The 23,087-nt window shown below is 35.1% G+C and overlaps 1 protein-coding gene across 1 annotated transcript in view; it reads left to right on the top strand.

Moving 5' to 3' along the window:
• Positions 1-23,087, top strand: part of VPS13C (vacuolar protein sorting 13 homolog C) — a gene marked incomplete at its 5' end in the record, with an annotated part of 94,782 nt that overhangs the window by 9,088 nt on the left and 62,607 nt on the right. Inside the window, 23 exons of the mRNA XM_010164081.1 lie at positions 247-312; positions 2,457-2,566; positions 3,392-3,451; positions 3,943-4,002; positions 4,752-4,832; positions 9,025-9,082; positions 9,410-9,537; positions 10,430-10,536; positions 11,196-11,367; positions 11,804-11,866; positions 13,096-13,231; positions 13,825-13,919; positions 15,849-15,991; positions 17,293-17,485; positions 17,644-17,758; positions 18,085-18,221; positions 18,924-19,047; positions 19,707-19,824; positions 20,178-20,307; positions 20,679-20,757; positions 21,675-21,814; positions 22,427-22,580; positions 23,005-23,081. Of these exons, the coding sequence (XP_010162383.1) occupies positions 247-312; positions 2,457-2,566; positions 3,392-3,451; positions 3,943-4,002; positions 4,752-4,832; positions 9,025-9,082; positions 9,410-9,537; positions 10,430-10,536; positions 11,196-11,367; positions 11,804-11,866; positions 13,096-13,231; positions 13,825-13,919; positions 15,849-15,991; positions 17,293-17,485; positions 17,644-17,758; positions 18,085-18,221; positions 18,924-19,047; positions 19,707-19,824; positions 20,178-20,307; positions 20,679-20,757; positions 21,675-21,814; positions 22,427-22,580; positions 23,005-23,081 (2,546 nt within the window). The remainder of the gene's footprint in view (positions 1-246; positions 313-2,456; positions 2,567-3,391; positions 3,452-3,942; positions 4,003-4,751; positions 4,833-9,024; positions 9,083-9,409; positions 9,538-10,429; positions 10,537-11,195; positions 11,368-11,803; positions 11,867-13,095; positions 13,232-13,824; positions 13,920-15,848; positions 15,992-17,292; positions 17,486-17,643; positions 17,759-18,084; positions 18,222-18,923; positions 19,048-19,706; positions 19,825-20,177; positions 20,308-20,678; positions 20,758-21,674; positions 21,815-22,426; positions 22,581-23,004; positions 23,082-23,087) is intronic.

Raw genomic sequence — 23,087 nt, 5'->3', positions numbered from 1 at the left:
GTTCCCCAGAGTTAAATACACTGTTGCACTTGCTTCCTTCTTGCCTTAGTGGGATACATCCTTCACCTGCTACAACCTCTTGTAGTTGAGCACAGGCCTGCTGCTAAGCTCTTTTCCCCTATATGGCCAGAAGATGGCTTCAAGACAGGCTAAACTTTCTTCCATCTTTTCTTATGCTTTCTTACATTTCTGCTTTACTAACTTGAATTTTATCCTTTTCCCAAAAAATTGCTTGCACTGAAAAAGGACATAAGCGTAAAAAGTATAAAAAGCGTTTTAAGAGACCCTTTAAAGGTCGTGATCACTCAAAAGGTAGGTAAAAGTTATGGCTTTTAGCTTTAAAGACTTTTTTTTTTTCTGTCTGGATTGCTTTTCTTAGTATTGGATGTAGATCCACTGATACCTTTTTTTGTCGTGTTTGAAAAAGATGTAAATTGCAGAGAGCTCTTTTTTTTTTTTTGCTGTTTATTCATTCTCTGGATCAAATAAGACTGAAGATGGTCTGTGTTTTTTCTCTACTTGGATAGCTGTGCCTGTTTCTTCAACATGAGCTATCTGTAGCATTTCCAATAAAAATGTACACATTTGGTTGATTAGTGGCACTTCACTGTGACTGTTGGATAAACTGCATTTGGAAGAGATACCTGTTCATCTAATTTTTGTAATATTCCAGTAACAGCTGTATAACGTAAATCGGATACTATACTGATGACACAGCAGTAAGTCTTTTTCAGCACCTTTTAGCTTCTGTTCTAAATAGCTAGCATAGTGTTACGGCTGATACTTTGACAGCAATGAAACTGATGTTTTTCCCAAGAGGGTAATCATTGTCCGTGAGCACCAAACCATGCAGGCCTTCAGTAGTAGCATGTAAGAATGGGTTGCCATATCCCATGTGGTTGTATTGTTACGTATTTGATCTTGGAGGAAGCTGAGCATAGACTTGTAATTGGAGTAAAAACTTTGTGGGGACCCTAGATGAGCTTTGTAAGGTATCAAACTTTTATTGCTGCTGGTAGCTGCATCTGCCTGGAAAAATGTTAGTGGGTTGCCTGCTTGCACTTGAAGTTCATGAAGCTTTGATAAGCACTTCTGCCTTTTTTTTTTTTTTATCAGTATTGTGTTGGGTTTCTGTTAACAGTTGTGAAGAAATGATTACTAGGAGAAAATGTGACTTGCATGTAAAAGTGGTTTAATGTTTTGGCTTCTTCCGAATTCCTGCTTATTTTTTTTAGTTGACATTAAATGCTCTCTTGACTAAAATAGTGTTATATCACGTTCAATAGCGAAGTCTTTTCATTTTTAAAGGAATCTCCTGAACCTCTCTTAGAGCTTAAAGAAAAAAAGATTCTATTTTTTATAGCAAGATGTACAAAGTTATGTATCTATGATGTTCAGCATGCATTACATATTTAAAGTTACAGACAGTTAAAGTAAGCCAAGCAGTCGAACTTGGAGTGCAATCCTAAACTTAGTCAAAACCTGTAGTCCTTACTCCTCTCTACTTGGATAGCCATGACTGTTTCTTCAGCTTGAGCCATCTATAGCAGTTCCAGCAAAAATGTACAAGCCTGATAGGCTGATTAGTGGCATTCACTGGGATAGCCACTTTGTAAGGTGGATACTGAACAAGATAAGGTAGCCTGTAAAGATAGCTAGAGAACAAGCAGCTCATCTAGCCAAATTTCAGTTAAAGTGTTAAAAGACACTCAACCTGAGATAACATTTTTAGAGTTATGTCATTAAATAATGAGGAACTGTAAATATTTCCCCCCTACCCCCACTTTGGCATGCATACATTTGTCTTGCGTGGAATGCTGAACTTCTGTGGGTACGAAGCTTCTGCTACCCTGTTCAGTGTAAGTTAAAGTATCACTGTATGGCATAGCAAAGTCTGATATGGACCTGACTTAAATGGTGACAGTATAGGTCCAGTATGGAAGAAATGGAGTATTTCAGAGTAACTGTTCGTTTTCACTTATGGCTTGCCAGCTTTTTAACTTTCTCAGGCATTGTTGTATGAAATGGCTATAATGAACTGGTCTCTTGTGCAAGTATCATCTCACCCTGGGTATTTTTTGCTAAATTATACCATTTTACCTTATTGGGCTTATTGAAGCCCTTAGTTAATTGCCGAGGGACTCTTAAGAGAGAGCCTTTTACATTGGAAGGAGTGAGAAGTATAGTAAACAAGAACTTACTGTAAACTGTTTTGACTAAAACTTAGACGTGAATTTCCTTATGGTTGTGTTGTGTGCACACAACTAAAATCATGTCTTCAGATTATGGATGTACAGAAAAGGAAAAAAATGCAAATATGTAATCTAAATAACTGAAAATTTAAATGTTAACTTCTCACATTAGAGTAAACATTAAATTTACATTAGTATAGCTGTTGATGTGGTTAAACTCAAGATGCAACTACTACACTGACTTTTTAAAAATTATTCTTTTAGACAAACCAAAGGAGGAGAAGAAAGATACTTTCTTAGAAAAGCTTGCAACTCAAGTTATAAAAAATGTGCAAGTCAAAATCACAGGCATTCATGTTAAATACGAAGATGATGTAAGTATCTGGAACATGTTCTTTTAATTTTAAATTGGACTCCAGTGCAGTCATGTCTAGTCCATAGGAACTGTTAGCTGCCAACTTGAAAAAGTTGCTGTGGTTTCTTCTGCACCTCTTCAAGTAAACTACCCCAGATATGACTGAAAGCCAGAAATATTTTAGAAATGTGAAATAGATATTCTCTCTTTTGCCTTGTTCAGTGGTGCCTTGCTCACTAAATGTTGTATGTTAGTGTGTGCAGTTGATGTATAGAATTTTTCAGTGTCCTGAGTGAAGTCAAGAATGGCAGAAAGTGGTGGGATTACAAATGAGTTGGAAGGCAAATAATTGAAAACACATAACTGATAAATGAGAGTGCTTATATGAACCAAACTGGTATTATTCTAGCCTGCTTCCAGCTTCGTTTAGGAAAATCATAAAGCAGTTTGTGATGAAGTAATTGAATGTAAAAGAAAAGCACTGGACATACAGTATTTCTCAAAGCTATTTTGAGACTATTTTTAGAAATACTAAATTTAAAAAGGTGGGAGGAATGGAAGACATAAAATGGTACAGCTGATTGAGATGTGGTACTCTGTAGTTCTTAGTTCTTTCCTATATGAAGATTTTAGAAACCAAAAGGAAATTTTCAGCTTAAAGTCCTAAGTCTTTACACTCCAGCCATATTAGTTTTGGCCCAACTTAGGGGATTCCAAGAATGCTTCAGCTAGAAGCAAAGGAAGATCCTTAAAACAGCTCAGGATTTCAGTCAACTTTCATTAAATGATATATCTCTGTTTGCAGCAAGAGAAGTAAATAGCTGTTATTTTTCTATTTTTGTAGATCACAGATCCACAGTGTCCGATTTCCTTGGGAATGACACTGGGCGAGCTTAGTTTACTGGTAAGGTGTGTGTGTATGTGTATGTGTGTTCTTACGTTTTTGATTTACTTGTCTTTGCAGTAGTAGAAAGGAACATAATGTATTAAGATGGTACAATAAAAGTATGGACGTGTTATCTCCAGGCCTAATAAATAAATTAGGGCAAATGTTACATCATGATGATAAAGAATTAGGTGTTTTGCCAGGCCTTTTGAGAAATGTGGGGAGAAAATTTCAGCTAAGATGAAATTATCTGTTTTCCTTAGATGTTAAGGACTTAGATGTTTTCCTTAGATGTTAAGGACTTTATGGGTAGGATAAGGAGTTGAAAATCAAAATAAACTGACAATTTTTATATTGGATTTTGTCTTGTGCGTATGGAGTCTAGAGAAACTGGCTTCTGTAATCAGGTAGCACCAAAATTACACATTCTGTGCTTGAAAATATAGGATAAAGCTACAAATATGTTAAATAAGATTCACAGCATTACTTTTATCACTTTAAACTTTTAGACAACAAATGAGAACTGGACACCTTCTATTCTGAATGAAGCTGCAAAAATAATATACAAGGTAATGTATGGTTTGTTTGGTTTTTTTTTCCTACCCAAGTGAAGAGATGAACTGATCTTGGAGAGAAGTAATCTGGGGTTCTAAGTAAAAATTGGAAATGCAGTTTACTTCATGACTTCTCCTGTTTTTCTTAGTTTTGTCGTGTGTTTAAACAGAAGTAGAGCACAAATAACTGGCTTTATGTAAGGCCCAGCTTTCAACTCCATAGTTTAAATAATTTCCCTTAAATGCAAACACTGATCCTCTCACGGAGTGCATTATACAGCAAATCTGCATGGAAACTATGATTTCAAAGAGGCTGTCAAATTGCCCTTTCCTTCTTTAGTTTATACGCCTAACGTAATTGGGATTCTGATAGGTAAGCACTCTCTCTGTTCTCCCTGCCCCCCAATCCCATTCTGAAAGGAGTGTGCAAAGATCTAAGAAATTACAAGGATGATATAAGGATTTAATAGTCCTGGCTTCTCTATTAGACCAAATGTTGATTTTGTGCACCCTTGCCCTTGCGATCCAGAATCATATTTAACAGATATGTGTGAAGATGTGTGCTGTTAGAACTTGCTTTTTAGCAATTCGATTTTCATTTAAAAAAATAGTGTTAAAAGATTAAATACATCTCAGTGCTAATGGTGGATTTGCTGTCTAGTCTGCTTTCATTTGTTTTCTGTTTTCACAAATTGAAAGATAAGTTCATAGAATGGATTAAATACTACACATGGAATCTGTTGAATGTTTTCTTTCATGTGCAGCTTTTGTGCCTGGACAGCCTCAGTGCTTATTGGAACATACACAGCAAAATGTATTATCATGGCCCTCGTGAACAAATACTGGTAATGTAGAAGAAAATGTATTAAACAGTACTATTTTCTGTAGCTGTTTTAGTATTCAAAACTACACCATACAAATTTCTGCCCCACTTCTCACACTTAAGTTCAGCTGTATTCTGATACCAGGGTCGTATGTTAATCCACTGCACCATTGACAGCTAATATTTTTTTTTGTGAACTTCATATGTTATCAGCCCCTGTAGATTTTGGAAATGGTCAGAAACTGAGTTGGTAAAATGATGTTCTATTGGCATATTAATTTCTACTTTATGCTGTTTACCCAGTACTGTTTACTAAATATCTGGGCTACGTAAGCTATTACATAGCTACTGTAATGAAAAAGGCAATATTGAGATAGTAAATGAACATAGAATTAATAAAAATTAAGAATATTAGTTCTTTATCAGAATGGGAACTTGTATCACATATATCCAGATTACCTAGACTGCATGACTGAAATTAACCAATAGAGTGAAGCCAGCTAGAAGAACAAGATGTTAAAACAAAAGTGTTTTTTTCCTTTTAATAAACCAAAGCGTAGGTAGGTATCCATTGTCAGACCTAAACAAAGAATCAAAAAGCTTCAGAGGAGTTAATATAGTAGTTCTTTAAGATAGCAACTGTTGTTATGGGAAGTAGCTTTGGCAAAATTTTGAAGAGCTTTAGTAGAATAAGTTATATGGATGGGTGAATGAGTATGCTGTGCTCGTGAGAGCACAGACATAAGAAGGTCACAGCTTCAAATGTGGAATGCACAGTAGGACTGAATAATGAAGACTTCTGAAAATGAGGAATTGTATGGAAAAGAGGATGCTGGAAATACTTTTTTTGAATTTGATAAAGCTAACTCAGGCAGTGTAGAGACTAGAGAAATAGATGATGGTGTTCCAGTGCAGAAGATGAGAAGCAGCATGAAGACAGTGAAGGTAAACTAAGAACGAGATGCAGATATCTTAAAATGGTAATTACAGGGAAAGAATAAAATCAGAAATTGGGGGGGGGGGGGGGCTATGTCTACTTATTTTTTGGTTCGTTCATGTTTTGAGTTGCTGTTAGCTAGATGAGTAGTAGAATACTGCAACTAGTAATATTGCAAGTGTGTGAAGTACTTGTTTTGCCTTCATTTCATTGCTGTCTTATCCTGTAAGTCTTACTTTCCCAGAAGAGGAGCTGGGAACTTTGGCAGTATGAATAGGGCAGTTACATAGACCTAAATTGTGGCTGAGGGCATGCATCCCCTTTCTACATGACAGCTGAGGACTTCTGAGTTGCAAAAGCATCATTACTGTTAAGTTTATTTCAGATGGCCACTGTATTCATGTGGTTAAAATAACCCTTTTTTAAGCAACGAGGAAGTTAGCTATTCTAGTGAGCTTTTGGCTAGTACATTACTAAGTATCTTAGATTCTGAAAGCAAACTTTAGAATTGACTATGAAAACAAGTTACTTTGCTTGGAATAGGGGACATCTGATGACTGTTAGTTTGTCTGAATCTCATTTCATTTTACTGTGGAGGAGATCAGATGTGCAGTGTATGCTGTCTGTATGTCTGCATTCTATTTCTGTTGTGAATAAGTGCTCTCTGTGCAAAAATGGTACGTTTGACCCATGTTTATAAAGGTTTTACAGATGTTCTGTGTGTCCTTGTACAATACTACTTGCTTCTTTTTTTCTTTTGTGCTCATCTTTTACCAGTATCTTTATTTTTGTTTTATTCACTCTTTAACAAAATAATACACTAAAGCTGCTGAGCTTGGTACTAGTATGGAAGGTTGAATCAAAACTGAGAAGTGTTTAAAACCAGCCAGTTGTTTAATGTTCTTTGAATCTTGTCTGTTACGTGGAACTGGAAACCTAAGTCCTTTTATTTTTGTTCTCGTAGGGCACTGTTTATTGTCTCAAAATTGAGGTGTAAATTCACTGTGTGTAGAAGATATTATGAATATGTTGATTTATCTTCCTGTCGACTGTCTCTTGCTTTTTTTATTTAAAGAGCTAAATTTTCCTCAGAGCACTTCCACTTCTGCTTTTTTAGTTTAGCAGAAATGCTTACATATTTTTAATAATAGCCAAGTTACTTTAGCTATGGGAGTCTTCAGGATTATCTGTCTGCAAATGTTTTCTCTGTTGTATCTCAGTCTGAAGCGAAATGTAAATGCAAACCAATACACAGTTTGAATTGACAGCAGCAAAAGTGTTAGTGCTTCAAATGTGTCATTCCAGCACTGTTGGAAAGATCCTTTGTGAATCAGTCCTTGACATGCTTGTGGATGGATGGCTTTGTGGGCTTACCTGACAGTGTCAGCTTATATCTCAGTCAGTCCTTTTCAAGGAGACTTCAAACTTACTATTGACGAAGCTGCAAGTGAAGATGCTAGTGTGGTTTCATTGATCTTAAGTTTCATGTATCAGGAAGTTCCACTCTCTATTCCATTAACAGGTTCTTTCTGAAAGAATTGGGAATTTTGCCCTCCATGACTGTAAAACGGAGTTGCCTGTTTTCAAAGCCTATGGCATGTCCTGCGTGTAAGCTTTTCTTTGAGTGCTGAGGCAGAGCAATTCCAGTGTAGTAAAAAGTATCCAGTATTCTGACCACCTATTAACTTGAAGCGTCTCAGCACTTGCAGTCTGTCCAGTTCTTGAAATCCTTAGCAGTTTTGGTGCTGTATACTAGTGTCACATTGCATACTGGCATCATCGCCATTATTTGGACTTTTTGTCATCTTTTGACTGTTTGATGACTTCTGTTAGTTTAAATTTGACAGTTGTGGTTAGTTGTCTTTTGTGTCCTTGTGCCTAAAAGGGGAAGAGAGGGAGAGGAGGAATAAGCTCAGAACATATTTTAGAAGTTTTGAAGAAGCACAGGGAAGAATGGAATTCATCATGGGCATAAGATTACTTGTGTAATTCTCTCCCGCTTCTTAAATCCTCTCTGCTTTGGAATTTTGAAACCAATATAGGAACTGAGCAAATAGCAAATAACATGTCTTGTTTAGTGACATTGTCTGTATTGAATACCTGAGTATATTTTATGTGTAATTTTTAGTGTAGCTTGTTTCCTGGAAAGCTAGGTCTTCTGTCCAGACAGGCTGGTTTGGTCTTAGTTTTAAGCAGCATTATCAGGAAATCAGATTTATCATAGTAGCTAATTGGTCTATGCTGTAGTAAGAATAAGCTGTGTAATCTGTAGCAATCTGTTACTTGCATACAACAGTTTTCGTATTTAAATAACATGAGTATATGACTGGTTGTGAGATTAGCTGTTTTATGCTTAATCTCATTGAAATTTAGCTTTTATTAATATAGATCAGCAGACAGGAAATAGGTTGAAACACAATTATTTTTAATAAGGAAGTATGCCTTTTATAAAATACAAACCAGTTTTAAAATAAGGAACTGGGAAGAGGATTAGGTTGAATAAACTTAAAGTTACAAAATATTTTCCTTGCAAAAACAACTCTTAATATTGATAGTCTTTATAAAATATAACGGGAACAAGTGCTTCATCTGCCTTCATGTAATAGCTAATATGTATATCTTGCTAAAAGCAGACCTGCTTTAACTGATTGTGCCATTGCAATTCTGAAACTAGATTAAATGTTTGAGCATGAATATAGCATTCTTGATAAATTGTTGAAGAACTATAGCATCGGATAGACCTAATTTTGAATTAAAACTTGGTTCTAGCATAATATTTCTCAGACTTCTTGGGCTGTTCTGTTTTTTTTTTGACTTCTTTCTGTCTTTAATTCTTCTCATAACTGCAGAATACCAGAAGGCTCTAGTGGCCTCCTTCTGTGCTAAAAATGAGAAAGGGTAGAATGTGAATAGATACTACTGGTACTTTCAAGGACTTTAAAAACAAATACTTGATCTGTTATGCCACATGTTTGAGTGTGCACATGAGCTATATGTTTCTAAATTAACGTGCATTAGTTGATATTGCAAAATTTAGACAGAGTTGAATAAAAACTGTACTAACCTTCCACTTGATACGAGAAACTTAGAATTCTTTTTATCTTGTGTATTTAAATGCTTCACCCTTAAGTGGTTGTGCTATATTAGCTTTTCCATTCAGGGGGAGGAGGCCCTTGCAAAATACATGTGAAATTACGTTGGTCTTCTCAAAGCTTAGATAACTGTAAATGAGTAATGCTCTTTAGCAATTGCTAGAGTGTATTGTGTTCTTTTACAGGATCAGCTGAAAAGAGGAATTCCATGTAGTGGTAACCAGCCTCGAGACTACCAGTATAGTAAGTAAGCTAGGAATGTGTGAATATAAACTGTTCTGAGCATGTTAAATATACAGCAGCCAGACCTGATCATGCAGGCATCCCCATACTAACTATATTTTACAAAAACCTAACCGTAACAAAACATACTAGAGCTTGTATGCTTTTTGACTACTGCTGAACTATCTTAATTTTTTGGTAAGAATTGTATCCTGATTCTGTGGGTCTTGAGCATACACATTATCAGTACAAAGTGGCTGATGTATCTGGCAGGAAATAAGTACTTTAAATCACTTCCCATATTTTACTTGTAAACATAAAATCAATCTCAATTTTTTTATCTTTAAGTTTTTAGACCAATATCAGCCTCTGCAAGACTATATATCAACCCATATGCAGAAGCAGAACTAAAAACTCCCAAGCTTGATTGTAATGTAGAAGTACAGAGAATTGTCATTGAAGTCACTAAGCCCCAGGTAAGTTGGCTTGGTATCCGTTATCACCTATTTCAGAGTTTGCGATGAACTGTAGGATTTTTTTTTTGTTGGAAAATATTCTTCTTTGGTAATTCTTTGCTTATATACAAGTAGATTCTCTAAACTATTTAGCAGTAACTGTGGGAAAAGTGTAGGATCATTTTCCCTTTGTGTAACAGTCACTTCCTGGTGTTAGATCCTGATGCTCTGTCCCTCTTATCTGTGGACCCTCTGGGGACCATCTGATCTGTATTCAGCCCTTCCAACAGCATTCATTTCACATAGAGAATGGAATCCTTCTGATGAGAATGGAATCTATTATATTATAACACTATATGCCGACATTCTAATGGCAGAGGTGCCAAGATACAAGCAAGGATGGAAATGAAGGGAGTGTACCAACTTTGGCAGCAAAGCCTGCTGAAGTATCAAGGAACTTACTTAGATATGCCCCCAGCATGTTGGTGTTCTCATTCAGTGATAATTTACAGTTAGTTTGCTAGATAGCTCTTATTGATGTCAGATTGTAATCTAAAAAGCTGATTTCAGAACAGTACCTAGAAGGTTAAGTAATGCAAGGCAGTTCAGAAATTGGGGAAACTGTGTATTGACAAATGAATCAAACACAGCTGGTTTGAGAAAGACTTTGTGCTAAGTAGGCTCACAGAAATACAAATTGGTTTTGTTCTTCAAGGAAACCAGAAGTTTGTACTGTGGTATCCTTTGAAAGCAATTACTATAGTTGGTCCACTTTTACATACTAATGAAAATGCGTGGGCTTAAATTTCTGTATAGTTTGGGGAGTACTGAAGACCATGGTATACATGTACTTTAAGCACTGCACACAACAAAATCTGAACCTCTGCTAAGAAACTTGTTTTCCTGTGTTTAGTACCTCAGCATGATAGACCTTCTGGAGTCCATAGATTACATGGTTCGCAACGCACCATACAGAAGATTTAGACCAAATGTATCTCTCCATAAAAATGCTGGACAGTGGTAAGCTGTGTATGTTTGTGCATTCTCTAGGAGATGCTGGAGTGCTTTCCAGTCTCTTTATTCTCCTTTGTGGTTAAATGTAGTTTTAAAACTAGATCGCATATGTCATTATGACTTTCACAGAGCTTTGTTTGGACAAGTAGAAAAGGCTTGCAGAAGAGAACACATGACAGAACCAAGTGATGAAAATCTGACTTGCAAAGCTAAACTTGATCCCCAAAATCTCTAAACAAAATGCTGATGTTCTCTCTAGAGGTTAGAATATCATTTTAGAAAGACTAAAGGAAAAAAGTTGGGAAATGTATTGCAAGGGAAATGTGTTATGTGATCTGTAACTTTTAAAGTTTTGAGCTGATACACATTTTTGACATTGATTATCAAAGTGCTTTAAGTGTACTTAATACTGTTACAGACAAAATTTGCAAACATATGCGGAAGTCAATAGAGAAAGCAGATCTATAGTTCTTCAGGCATTAAATATAAGCCCTCAATCCATTTTTCAAGAATGATATTGAAAGCATTAAAATTTTATAAACAAAATTGCTCAAATGACAATAGGTAAACAAAGTGTTTGCATATTAATAAACTACCTCTGCAACTTTTAAGTTGTAATGCATGAATGAAATGGGAGGTTGCTTACATGAGTGGAATTATTGTAGGTGGAAATATGCAGGTAACAGTGTTCTTGAAGTTCACATCAAAAGACATACTCGAATGTGGTCATGGAGTAACATTAAACAACATAGGCAGCTTCTGAAGAGTTACAAAAATATGTATAAGAACAAGCTGACACAGAGTAAACTGCCAGAAGAAACACAGAGACAAATTCAGGTATGTGTTTTTTCTTCTTTGGAGAAAGCGGTCCCTTTATTAAATAAATGTACATGACTTTAATCAAGGTTGGTAGTTTTCCAAGACCACAAGTCCCGTGGAAATACCATTTTAATCTGAAGTTCAGTGTAACCTGTTGTGGAAAGAAAGAAAATACTAGTAAAGTGCTATTTAAATAAAAATTGGGTTGTGGATTAATGAATTTGGTTGCATTTAATGAAGAGCAATATTTATATATTTTTTTTTAAGAAAAGGACTGCCTAACATCAGGTTTCATCTTCTAGTGAACTTCTGGGAGGGTATACCCTTGAAAGAAAGGGGCAGGTCTAGAAAGAAATTGAAGTGTAAATACGATTGAGCTGGTAGAGAATTTGTACTGGTGAACCTTTCCTAAATGTGTTTTAGAGTCAAATGATTTGATCATGCGTTTTTACAGGACCTAGAAAAAAAACTTGATGTTTTCAATATAATCTTAGCAAGACAACAAGCACAAGTTGAGGTAAGAAATCGTTTTTATTCAATAATATTGTAGCACTTCAAATAGGATGTTTTTGTCATGATAGTATCTTGAAAAAACTTGTGCTGATGAGTATGATAGGTAAGGGAGGTGGGAAGGCAAATTTCCTATCATTCCAGAACAAGAGTAAATCAATTTCCAAACTGGAAACCAGTTCCAAAAACTTACCAGTGTGTGTGTGCACAGTGTTACTGCTACTCACTTTGTACCATTCAGGCAGTTGTCTAAGGGTGATGATTTAATGATTCTTTTCTTCCTTTGACTTCTGTTATTTCAAGACTAGTTCTGCAGCTGTTCAAGATCCAACATGTGCAGCTGTTCCCATCCTACCTACACCTTTAGATACCTTCTTTTTAGGGGCAGCCAATCTAATTAAAAGACAACTCTGAGTGAATTGTTGAAAGATAGATGAAGTCTCTAGCTGCATTTTATTTTGGAAATAATTTGTGACATTTAACAAGGAGTTGTATGTTATAACATTATGAAAAGTGTTGTATCTGCAGTTAAGATCAAAAACACCTAGCGTGCTGAAGGCAAGCTCAGAATAGTTGTCTTGTGAGAAGCATGCTACTGGTAGCTATTTTCTTAACATGAAAATTAACCTCTGTAATTGCACCATGTAATTACTGTGCATGCCAGCGTAGCCTCAGTGTTTGTCTACACAACTGGAATGTATATAAAATGAAGAAAAAAAAATAATAATGGTGTTTCTTATTTTTGAGATGTTTGTGGTCAGACTTTGATTTTTAAAATGCAAAGTGAAAGCCTGAGCACAAATTAAAAGTTTTAAATACATGTAATGGTGTAGGATCTGTCTTCAGGTTTGTTACTACTAGATTTAGGGAATGTAATTGCTTCTTGTATCTCCTTAAATACTGTCTTTTCATGTGGTTCCTGCCTTTTTGTAATCTAAACACTAGTGAAATATGTAGAAAAAGGCCATCCAAAGTAAAAGTAACACATACTTGTTTCCACACACGTGCGTGCACACACACACACACACACACACACACACACACACACACGTCCCCAACCCCAATCTTCGTTTTGCTCCTGTCTGGCGAATCAAAGCGCTCTTAATCCCTTGCGGGGTGGTGTTGCTGTCCATCAGTTAAATGTCCGTTCAATATGCATACATGCATGCATCATTTACAGAAAAACAAAATATATAGTAATTCTGTTAATTATGTATTTTAATGTCTGGTTTGTAGACAATAAGATCAGGACAAAAACTACTGAAGAAGAAAACCACTGAAGTAGAAAAAAAAGGTGGAGGATGGTTTGGTGGTTTCTGGGGTAAAAGAGAATCTCGGAAAAAGGAAGACGAAGAATCACCTGTTCCTGAAAGTAGGTGTAGACTGTAATGCACTAACTTCTGTAGAGATTTAAAGTTTTTATATATATTAAGAAGAAAGTTGTAGCATATTTTGCTTCCTACTGTGCAGAAGGAGAGAGTATGGCATAAACAGTGCAATGCACTATTGATCCATTTTGTAGTATTACTTATTGTTAATAAATGTTCGGCTAGCAAATAAGCCATACATCTGAAATGGCCATAAGCATTTCAGACCCTTGGTAAGAAGAGGAGTATGGAGCTTATAGCTGTAGTGTAATAGGCGACGATTGGAATGCTATATTCTGGTGATTTGCTGTCTGCACCAGAGATTTCTTCTAATAGTACTCCTCCAAGCTACCTTTATCATTGGGAATCATGAGTACTCTTGTAATATAAATTATATTGACTTCTCTGCTACATATATGCTATACCATACATGAAGACTGCTGCTCTGTAAGTTATTTTACAATATGGAACTTGGTGCAATATGAAGAATCAAAGAAATGTGTCAGCAGAACTTAAGTACAGTAGAAAATGGATGGGAGGAAAAATGCTTATTGTTACTAATTAAAATGTGTTTTTTTAATGGGGTTTTGATTTTTAGCTATTGATGAACTAATGACACCAGAAGAGAAGGCAAAACTTTTTACTGCAATTGGATATAGTGACAGTTCCCATCACCTTTCCTTACCAAAGCAGGTAAGCAACTTTTTATGAGGGTGGTGTAAAAAAAAAACAAAACAAAAAAAAAAAACCAACCCCAAAAAAAACAGAAAAAAAACCCACCCAGCCACAAAACCTTTCTGATGCATGTTTGCCTTAAGATGAGCAGTAGAATGTGTGTCAGTGCAAGTCAAATCTATGCTGAATGTATGAAGATTTAAAAAAAAATAAAATCAGAAAACAGAAAGAATTACTAATGTTTTCTTTTGTTTTCTTCTGCCTTGTGCACAACCCTAATCTGGAGTGATTTAGAAGTAAGTAAAACTAGGTGATATATACCTATTTGCAACTTGGAAGAGAATAAAAAAAGATAACTGTAAATGAAAAGGGATAGGATTCCATGTTAGCTTTTTCGTTGCAGCTATTTCTTGGTACCTGTTGTGGTGAAAACTAAATTAGTCAGTGTGGTCTTTTTGGTTTTCTTTGTTTTGTGGGTTGTGGTTTTTTGTTTTGTGTGGGTTTTTTTATTTTTAAATAAAATTCAAAGTCATTTTGATTCTGATAATTGAATAGTTACGGTTTGCATAAAGGTGAATATTAGCATATGATTATTTTGTATTTGAGCCAGTGTTTATAACTTTTGGAGATGCTTTTGTTAGAAGGATCATGTTATGTTTCTATTAAAATATATGTCCTAATGATTAATATTAGGAGATTTCAGTTGTAGTACTTTTTTTCTGCTACACAAAGGAAAGCATAAAATAAAGAATTGTGGCAAATACTTTTTGGCTTGTTAAGCAAAGGAATAAAAGATAAAGCTTTACAGGTATAGTATTCTCAAGAGGGCTTATAGGAAGAGAGCTAGAAAGTAGATAACTAAGAAAATGTGAAATGATAATGTTTCTCTTGTTACATTTATTTTCTGTGAGTGCTATTGCATTGTAGTTTTAAATCTTAATGAGACTAGTGATTCTGCTTTAAGTTGCTCATCAGTTATAGAGGCACTTCTTACATTAAGACTATTTCCTTCAAGGAAGATGTTGTCTCTTCTCCCAACAGGCCCACCCACTTCCCAGCCTAACACTCCAACCTTCCAACCTTGTATATTTTTGTTAAATTTAAGTATTATAAGCTTATATGTGCCTCAGAAAGGGAAGTTCAGAATTGTTTGTCAGAATTGGCAACATGGAGGCCTGTGCGCTAGTATATGAACTTGTGTTTTTGTCAAATTGAAAAGACCAGAGCAGCAGCAAGCATCTTACCAACAAAGAGGCACAGCCCAAACAGTGCCCAGTACTGGTGCTTTTTTTTTTTTTTCCCTTTCTGTTTCATGCTTTCCTTGCTCACCTGTGCAGAAAAACATCTATTTTTAATTTGGACAAATGAAGTGTAAAGGTGCTTTCATCTATCTCAATACTCTGAAGGAAGGCGCAGGCTTCAAATTCAGATAGGAAGTATTTCATTCTTCTGAAGTTTCTGATTGACACAGTTATAAAATTGTACATGAGTCAGGAAGCCAAAACTCTTTCTTGACAAGGTCGAGAGATGACATTCAGCAGCAAAAACACCAAAGGCATATATGCAATGTCTTCTAAAATGTAGTTATTTGATGGGATTATAAGGATTTTGTTTGTTGATTTTGCTAGCTCTCTACTGAGGGTCGTTTAGCTATGCTTGCTTTCACGTTTTAAAAAAAAAACTTCCCTGAATCCTGAATAGAGATACAGACTATATCTGCTCCGCATTTGTTGAAATGCACTGTTTTATATTAAAGAAATGACTGTTAAGGGTTGAAAGAAAGTAAAGACTCTGTACTTTGCTTCCTACATAGGGATATATTTCTTACGTTAGTCGACTAGAATAGCTTTAAATACCACATTTCATTAGATTCATTGAAATTAGGAGTTCTGAAATATTATTCATATCAAGATAACTAATTTCAATTTTCTCTGTCCTTCTCACTAGTATGTTGCCCATGTTGTGACACTGAAGCTATTAAGCACCTCTCTTACAATTAAAGAAGACAAGAATGTGGCAGAAACTCTTAAAGTGCAGATAATTGATCTGAGTACCAAAATATCACAGCGTCCAGGAGCACAAGCCTTTAAGTAATGGGACTGCTTTTTTTTTTTTTTTTTTTTTTTTTATGTTTATGTGTGTTCTGCAGTTGCACTTGAAAAGTTACAGTCACGTAATTTGGTGGATAACATAGAATGGAAGGAAGAAAGGAATACTGTTTGTCTTTGTCTAAGCTCTTTCTTGAATCCAAATGTTGAAGTGCTGAATACTACTTTTGGGAAGTGATACCTAAACAGTGTGAAATCGTTCGGCTAACACACTCCAGCCAAACTCCTGAATGTGTTGCTTACTTCCTACGTAAGCAAAAAACTAGGTCTGTGTGTTGCAACCAGCATGAAGGAAACTGGGTCCTTCCTGTGTTTTAAGAGAGGGCTCAACCAGAAATACTGAGCACAAATTACTGGATTATACAATCACTGGATAAGATTCTTAGCATCTAGAAAAATGAGTTTGTGTGCTTTTTGTGCTTTTGTTTGCAGTTCCTTCATCTTCAGACTTTGTGCATCAGATTACCAGCTCAGCTGCTGACTCTTGAAATATTTTTGCTAAAAGCCAACTATTAAAGGTGCAGCCTGAATGCTGCGCAAAAATAAAAAGAGCTTTGAGAATGTTTTACGTAAATGCATGCCATATAATTTAGTTGGCAGGACTGAAATAGTAGAACAGATACTTTTGTTGTTTTAAAGTTTCTGGAAAAGTGCAATTAGGTTACCTCAATGGAGCCAGGCTTGTGACACTGATGATGCCTAAACTGTGTTGCCTCCCAGAGTCAGGGATTCCAATGGTGGAGGCCCAAGACCTAATCAGTTTCATGTGTAATAGGTACTTCTAAGGATGAGTGAAGTTTGAGTGGCTTGGTGGTGTTGATGTGGCTTGCTTTCAGAGGCATTTTTTCTACTGACTCCACTTGACACTATTGTCAGGAAGTTGTCAGTAAAGAATACTCATTTGCACCAAAACAGGTCTGGAACTGATTTCCAAATCAGTGCATAATAGTTAACATTCTTACTCTTGTTTACCTGGAGCATAAATATTCTACCTTTCTTTTCTCTTGCAACCGATTCTTTTAATAAAAATGAGCTGAAAGTTATCTTCAGTCTACCTTGCAGATAACAGAAGGTAAAAAGAAAATACTGCCCTTGTATTGCTGTGAAGAACTCCTATTTATTTTTCCAATTTATTAATGTAACAATTTGTTAAACGTGTGGTACGTTAGTCCTGTGAAGCTAGTTATGTTTGGCTTTATGAAAGGTTTTCTCACCTTGTCTTACCTAGATGGAACTGTGTTCTGTATTCTAATTAAGTAAATTTAACTATTAATCTTCTTTAGGGTTGAAGCAAAGCTTGAAAACTGGTACATTACAGGCCTGAGACAAGAAAACATTGTACCATCTCTTGTGGCTTCCATAGGGGATAGCAGGTCTTCTCTACTTAAGATAGAATTTAATGTTAACCCAGAGGATAGTACTGCTGACCAGAGTCTTACTATTGAATCACAGCCTGTGGAAATAAAATATGATGCAGTGAGTAGTAACCAAAACTCTTACTTCTCTTTCTAATTCTTTTTTCTGCCATTATTCTCCTTGCTCTGTCAAGATCTATTTTTGAGTTTTACTGAGTGACTTCTGTGTATATTGATAGTTCTTGGTTTTTTTTTTTTTGTTGTTGTTTTTTTTAAAAGAGAACAATAAATGCAATGGTAGCGTTCTTTCAGACGAGTAAGGGAATGGATCTTGAAAGATTGACATCAGCCACATTAATGAAGCTGGAAGAAATCAAGGAAAGAACTGCTACAGGTAAGATAATAACAAATCTCACCTGAGGTGAACCCTTGAATGTCTTGAAATGTTTCAGTATGATTTTCTGAATGCTTTGTTTTGATTGCTGGCCAACTAGTATAATTAGGTTTTTTCCCTGGAGTTTTTGACTTGGAGGATTAGTAGATGATTTGTGGGGAGGAGCACTGAGTTTAGTGAGAAATCAGTAGAATGTTATAGAAGTAAGTCTTTACTCAAGATGTGTTATCTTTCAGATAGATAAAATCTCTTTATATGTTGACTGGCACAAATGTTTCAGTTGTGAATAGCATTTCAATTTTCATGTCCCTTCCTTTTTATTTAAGGGTTAGTTCATATTATTGAAATGCGGAAAGTCCTTGAGTTGAAGATTAATCTGAAACCTTCCTACCTTGTGGTTCCACAGACGGGTTTCTACCATGAAAAATCAAATTTGCTGATTTTGGACTTTGGTACATTTCAGGTATATAAATGACCTCTCTTGTAAGCTCAGAGGAAGAAAATATTTTCTTTAACATAGCTGTCATCTGAAGCTCTCTTGTTTCCCGAAGGCAAAGATGATAATCTGTGTGCATGTGTTTTAACTTGCTGTATTTCTTATCAAATAAATTTGGGTCAGCAATTTGATCAATGTTCAGAGCTATTACATTGTCTTTGACATACTTGTACTAGTTAATCTCCACAGGAAGCATTTGCATTTTGTAATCATTATTGTAATAGCTTATCACTTAATATCTTTAATTTCTTCAGCAAAACACATTAACTTTTGTTTCCTTTTCTGTAAAATTATAGCTTTTTATTAATAAAAGAGAATATAATTTTTCTCTTGGAGTTTGAAAGTTGATTCCCTTGTTCCTATAAAATTGAAAGATTGCAATAAATTAACTTGATTTTAGCTGATTCATTAAATATTTTTTAGCTGTATTCAGTAGTAAACCAATAAGAAAAATTCTTTTTGCATAACCTGAATTAAGTGGTTGATAGAAGTAAAAAAACCAAACAACTAATTCTTGACAAGTGAAGTGTGAAATTAAGATCTCTTCTCTGTGAGAGTCCAAATGTCAATCGTAAACTCCTATGAATTGTCTTTTTCATGTTCGCTAGAATTAATAGCATGTGTACGTAAGTTTTAGATTTAACTTTGTCTTGTCCTTTATGGGTTTAGCTGAACAGCATAAATCAAGGCAGTCAAGCTTCTAGCTTTTCATCTTTAGAGGAGATTATGGACAAAGCTTATGACAAGTTTGATGTGAAAATAAAAAACGTGCAACTTCTTTTTGGAAGAACAGGTAACAAAACAATGTAGTTGCTGTTTACTCAAAAGATTCATGGAGGCTACCTACCTGTAATAAATATATTTTTTTAAAGAAAAAAGGCAAACCAAAACCAATAGTTAACTGGAAGATTATCATACATATCTGGTATTAAACTGTGAAAAAATTTATTAGTTTCTCTTCAGACAGCTGCTTGCTTTTTGTTTGGACTTTTATATCACCTCTTCACTTTGATGCCAGCAAGCAACATAAATGCATAGAACTATTATGTTTTCCATTGTATGCAGGAAAATACACCTAAAATTGGCCTTCATACTTCATTTCGACTTAAGTTTGTGCAGTCAACAGAATGCTAGTTTACTGTTTTATGTTTATCTATCCATGTATCTGTCTGTCTGGGGTTTTGTTTGTTTGTTTTTTAGGGTTCTATGTTCAGATACCGCTTTTAATGTAGAATTGGGCTTAAGGCTGCTAAGGCAATATGGTGTTAAGAACTATTGAAAATTGATTTGAAAGCTCTTAAAATACTTTACCCAAATTGTCCTAGGTTTCTCTAGTTTGTGAGTGGGTTCTTTATCCTTTCCTAGTGATGTCATTTGATTACTTTAAAGATACCTTAATTAATGCAATTAGTAACTGCTTTTCTTTCATCTAAATTTACTGAACATTTGCAGGTGAAGACTGGAAGAAGGCTCGTTTCCAGCATCCGTCAACTTTGCACATATTACAGCCTATGGATATTCATGTACAGTTGGCAAAATCGATGGTGGAAAGAGATACCAGGATGGCAAAGTAATACATTAATGTTGAAAGAACTTCTTTTTAATTACTGTGTACTTACAGAAAAGAAAACTGTATTTTCCCCAAAGGTTCAGTTACATCTTATAATTTGAAAGTATTAGCATAAGAAAGAAAAGTAGCTTACTACTCTTTATGAGACCTTTTCTGGCTAGTAGTTCCATGGTCACCTTCACTGATTACTAACTATACTATTTAAACTGAGTCCAAGACCTGCCTTTAGTGCAGAATCACTAGCTTTACTGTGATGTGATCTTTATATATGAGTGTAGATAATGGTAAGATTTCAATCAAGAATTGGTATGTATTTTTTGTCTTGGAGTTTAATCACATTTTTTTAAAAAAAGGTTTAAAGTGTCAGGAGGACTTCCTTTGATGCATGTCAGACTTTCTGACCAGAAAATCAAGGCAATCTTTGATCTGATTGATAGCATTCCATTGCCTCAGAAGTCATCTGTTTCAATTCCAAGCGCAAAGGTAAGCTGGCTATAACTAAGAAATCTGAAATTAAAAAAAGGACATTGCTAAAGTGATCACTGTAGGTATAAATTCCTGCTAATGTCTGTGGTCTTTTTCATTTGAAATAAGAGAACTGTTGCCAAGCTGAGTTAAGCAAAGTGTCTTCATTATGACTTAACATCAGAACGTACTGGGCTTATTCAAACAAGGCTATCTTAGCCTTTGTGATTGTCCTGCTGGTTTGAATATAAGTACTGGCAAAATTGATCTTTCTAAGTAATATGGGGGAGGCAAGGTGAAACATGCATCATCAGTAGAAAATATAACTGAACACATCAAGTAATAAAAACTTTTAAATAATTTTTTTTTTTTTCCTCCCCTCCCTCTAGGTACCAGCTATTCCCACAATTCCTGTTGTTAGTAAAGGCTTATTAAATACACCCCAGTTGTTAGCAGAAATAGTGTCAGGTAAGAATCTACAGATATGCCTTTGTAAAAGTAGAGGCCATAACTTGTGGAATAGCTAACATTTGCAGGCTGCTATTGATCTTAAAATGTGTTATAAGAACAGTAGAGATGAGGATGATTGATAATCTCTAGCTTCAAGTGCATAAGAAGATTCAATTAAGATGCTGATGTTACCTCAGAATAATAAAATTGCTTTTTTTAGAAAGCGAAACCCCCCTTTTTTTGGATTAATTAGTATTATCCATAAGCAACCTCTTCAAATGTGAGCTATTAATAATAACTGTATTAGGACGTCATTAGCAAACCAATTTAATTATTCAGATGTCATGAGACACCTTTTTAGCAGACCACATTGAGGAACATGTTATTTCAGAATTGACTTATATCAAAAAAACAGATAAAAGGTTAATAACATCTCTAAAGGACGTGTACATTTGCATTAAGCAGCCATCATGTGGCAAAAATAGGCTGTTACAAACATCACATGTACTGTCCTGATTGTTTTGCATTAGCAAAGCTCCCCTTTTTCTGAAAATGCAGAAGCAAAATAACAAATGGCAAATTACTGTATTAACACTGTGGATTTGAGCATTTACTTCTGTGGCTATTCTAGAGAAGAACTTTCCTATAGTGAAATTTGTTTCCTGGAGCTTTATAACTGTTTTTTCTTATATGTGTTCTTGAATGTCTAATGATACAGCTAAACTCTAGTGCTTTCCTTAATAGGGCTTTAATTTTCTTCACCTTTCATCCGATGGGTAAGAAAGCAGTATATATGTAAAAAGTATACTTTGTCAGATTAGGTTTAAACTGCTTATACAGTCTAAGATCCCACAGGAGTGGGAAAGAGAGGGTGGGATATTTACCCCTGTTTCTGGAAAAAGTTTACTAAGGAGGAAGTCACTTCTCTTCTGTAGACTCTGAAGAAGAGTATTTTGATTTTGAGGAAAGTTCTGAACCAGCTGACAGGTCACTAATTAAAGGAGATGAAGTAAGAAATAAGGAGCCTTCTAAAGAGGAACTGACAGATCTTCAGTTGAAGTTTGAAATTAAAGAGGTATGTCTCTTTAATTCTATTTCTACCTTCTACATAAATAATATTTTTTAAAAAATCCAGTATTCTATTACCACTGTTCTCCAGATTTAGTGGATGCAAAAACGTAGCCACCAAACAAGAAAATAGACATGTATATGCATACATATTTCTATATATGAGTTATTTATATATGATATGTGTATAAGTTATTTTTTTATATATATAGTATGTATATAAATAAAACACACACAGGTTAAGTACGTCTATGTATTAAAAAAAAAAATCACCAAAAAAGGCCCTCATGGGAGTATTTTTGGTAGAAAATAATAGTACCAAGTCATATTTTGGGGGTGTGGATTGGGAAATTTGCACTGGAAGAACAAAGTAAATACCCAGGCAGATCACTTCCAAAGAGCAAATCCCAAAATATTTCTGTGATATTTATATCTCTCACCATCAAACAACCACTTTTTTTTTCTATTTTTACACTGTAACTCTATAATAAAAATAATACTTCAAGTAAAGCAGGCAAGGCATTGATTTTGTGCTTTTTTTTTTTTTTTTTTTTTTGTTTTGAATGGTGAGAACACTACATGCGAAAAAATATTATAACTGTATTTCTTGCTCATCTAGGTTTTAGTAGAACTCACCAGGCAAAAGAAAACTGAGGAAACAGTACTTGTATTTGATGTAATGCATCTTGGGACAGAAGCTACTGTCAGAACCTATAATTTAGCAGCTGTATCTTATTTAAAGAAAATAAGCTTGGATTACTATGAAATTGGAGGTAATAAGCAATGGAAGAGAAGTACACTAGTGTGTGTGTGTGTGTATGTGTATATATCAATTAGTCTGAAACTGTGTCTCTCCTGTCTCTTGTGCTCACTGAAATCCAAATGTTGTTCTGGTTTTCCGGTTACAGTACTTAGTATGCAACTGTCCATTGGCAGTGCTTGTCTCACTGGTACAGTTGATAAGCTCTAGACACCCACTGTAGTGGTTGTTAGATAAATAAATAGCTTATTGCTCAATCTTTGGATGGAAAAGGGGTACAGACTTGCCATTTTGGACTTTACAAAGAAACCAGTAATTTGTATGTGGTGGTGCAGTGTATTTTAACAAAAGGTGTTGAAAGTTAATCCCTAACTTCAAGGCACAAATTCTTTAATTTCTGAAAGAACAGAAATTGCCCTAATTCTTATGTATTTCAGGTAAAAAAGCTCCCATTCATCTAATTAGTTCCTCAGATAAACTTGGCTTAGACCTTCTGAAGGTGGAATATGTCAAGGTACAT

Source organism: Antrostomus carolinensis, unplaced genomic scaffold (genome assembly GCF_000700745.2).
Source record: "Antrostomus carolinensis isolate BGI_N321 unplaced genomic scaffold, ASM70074v2 scaffold18063, whole genome shotgun sequence".
NCBI lineage: Eukaryota > Metazoa > Chordata > Aves > Caprimulgiformes > Caprimulgidae > Antrostomus > Antrostomus carolinensis.
Note: the sequence above shows the minus strand (reverse complement) of the source record. Positions and strands in the feature narration are given on the sequence as shown.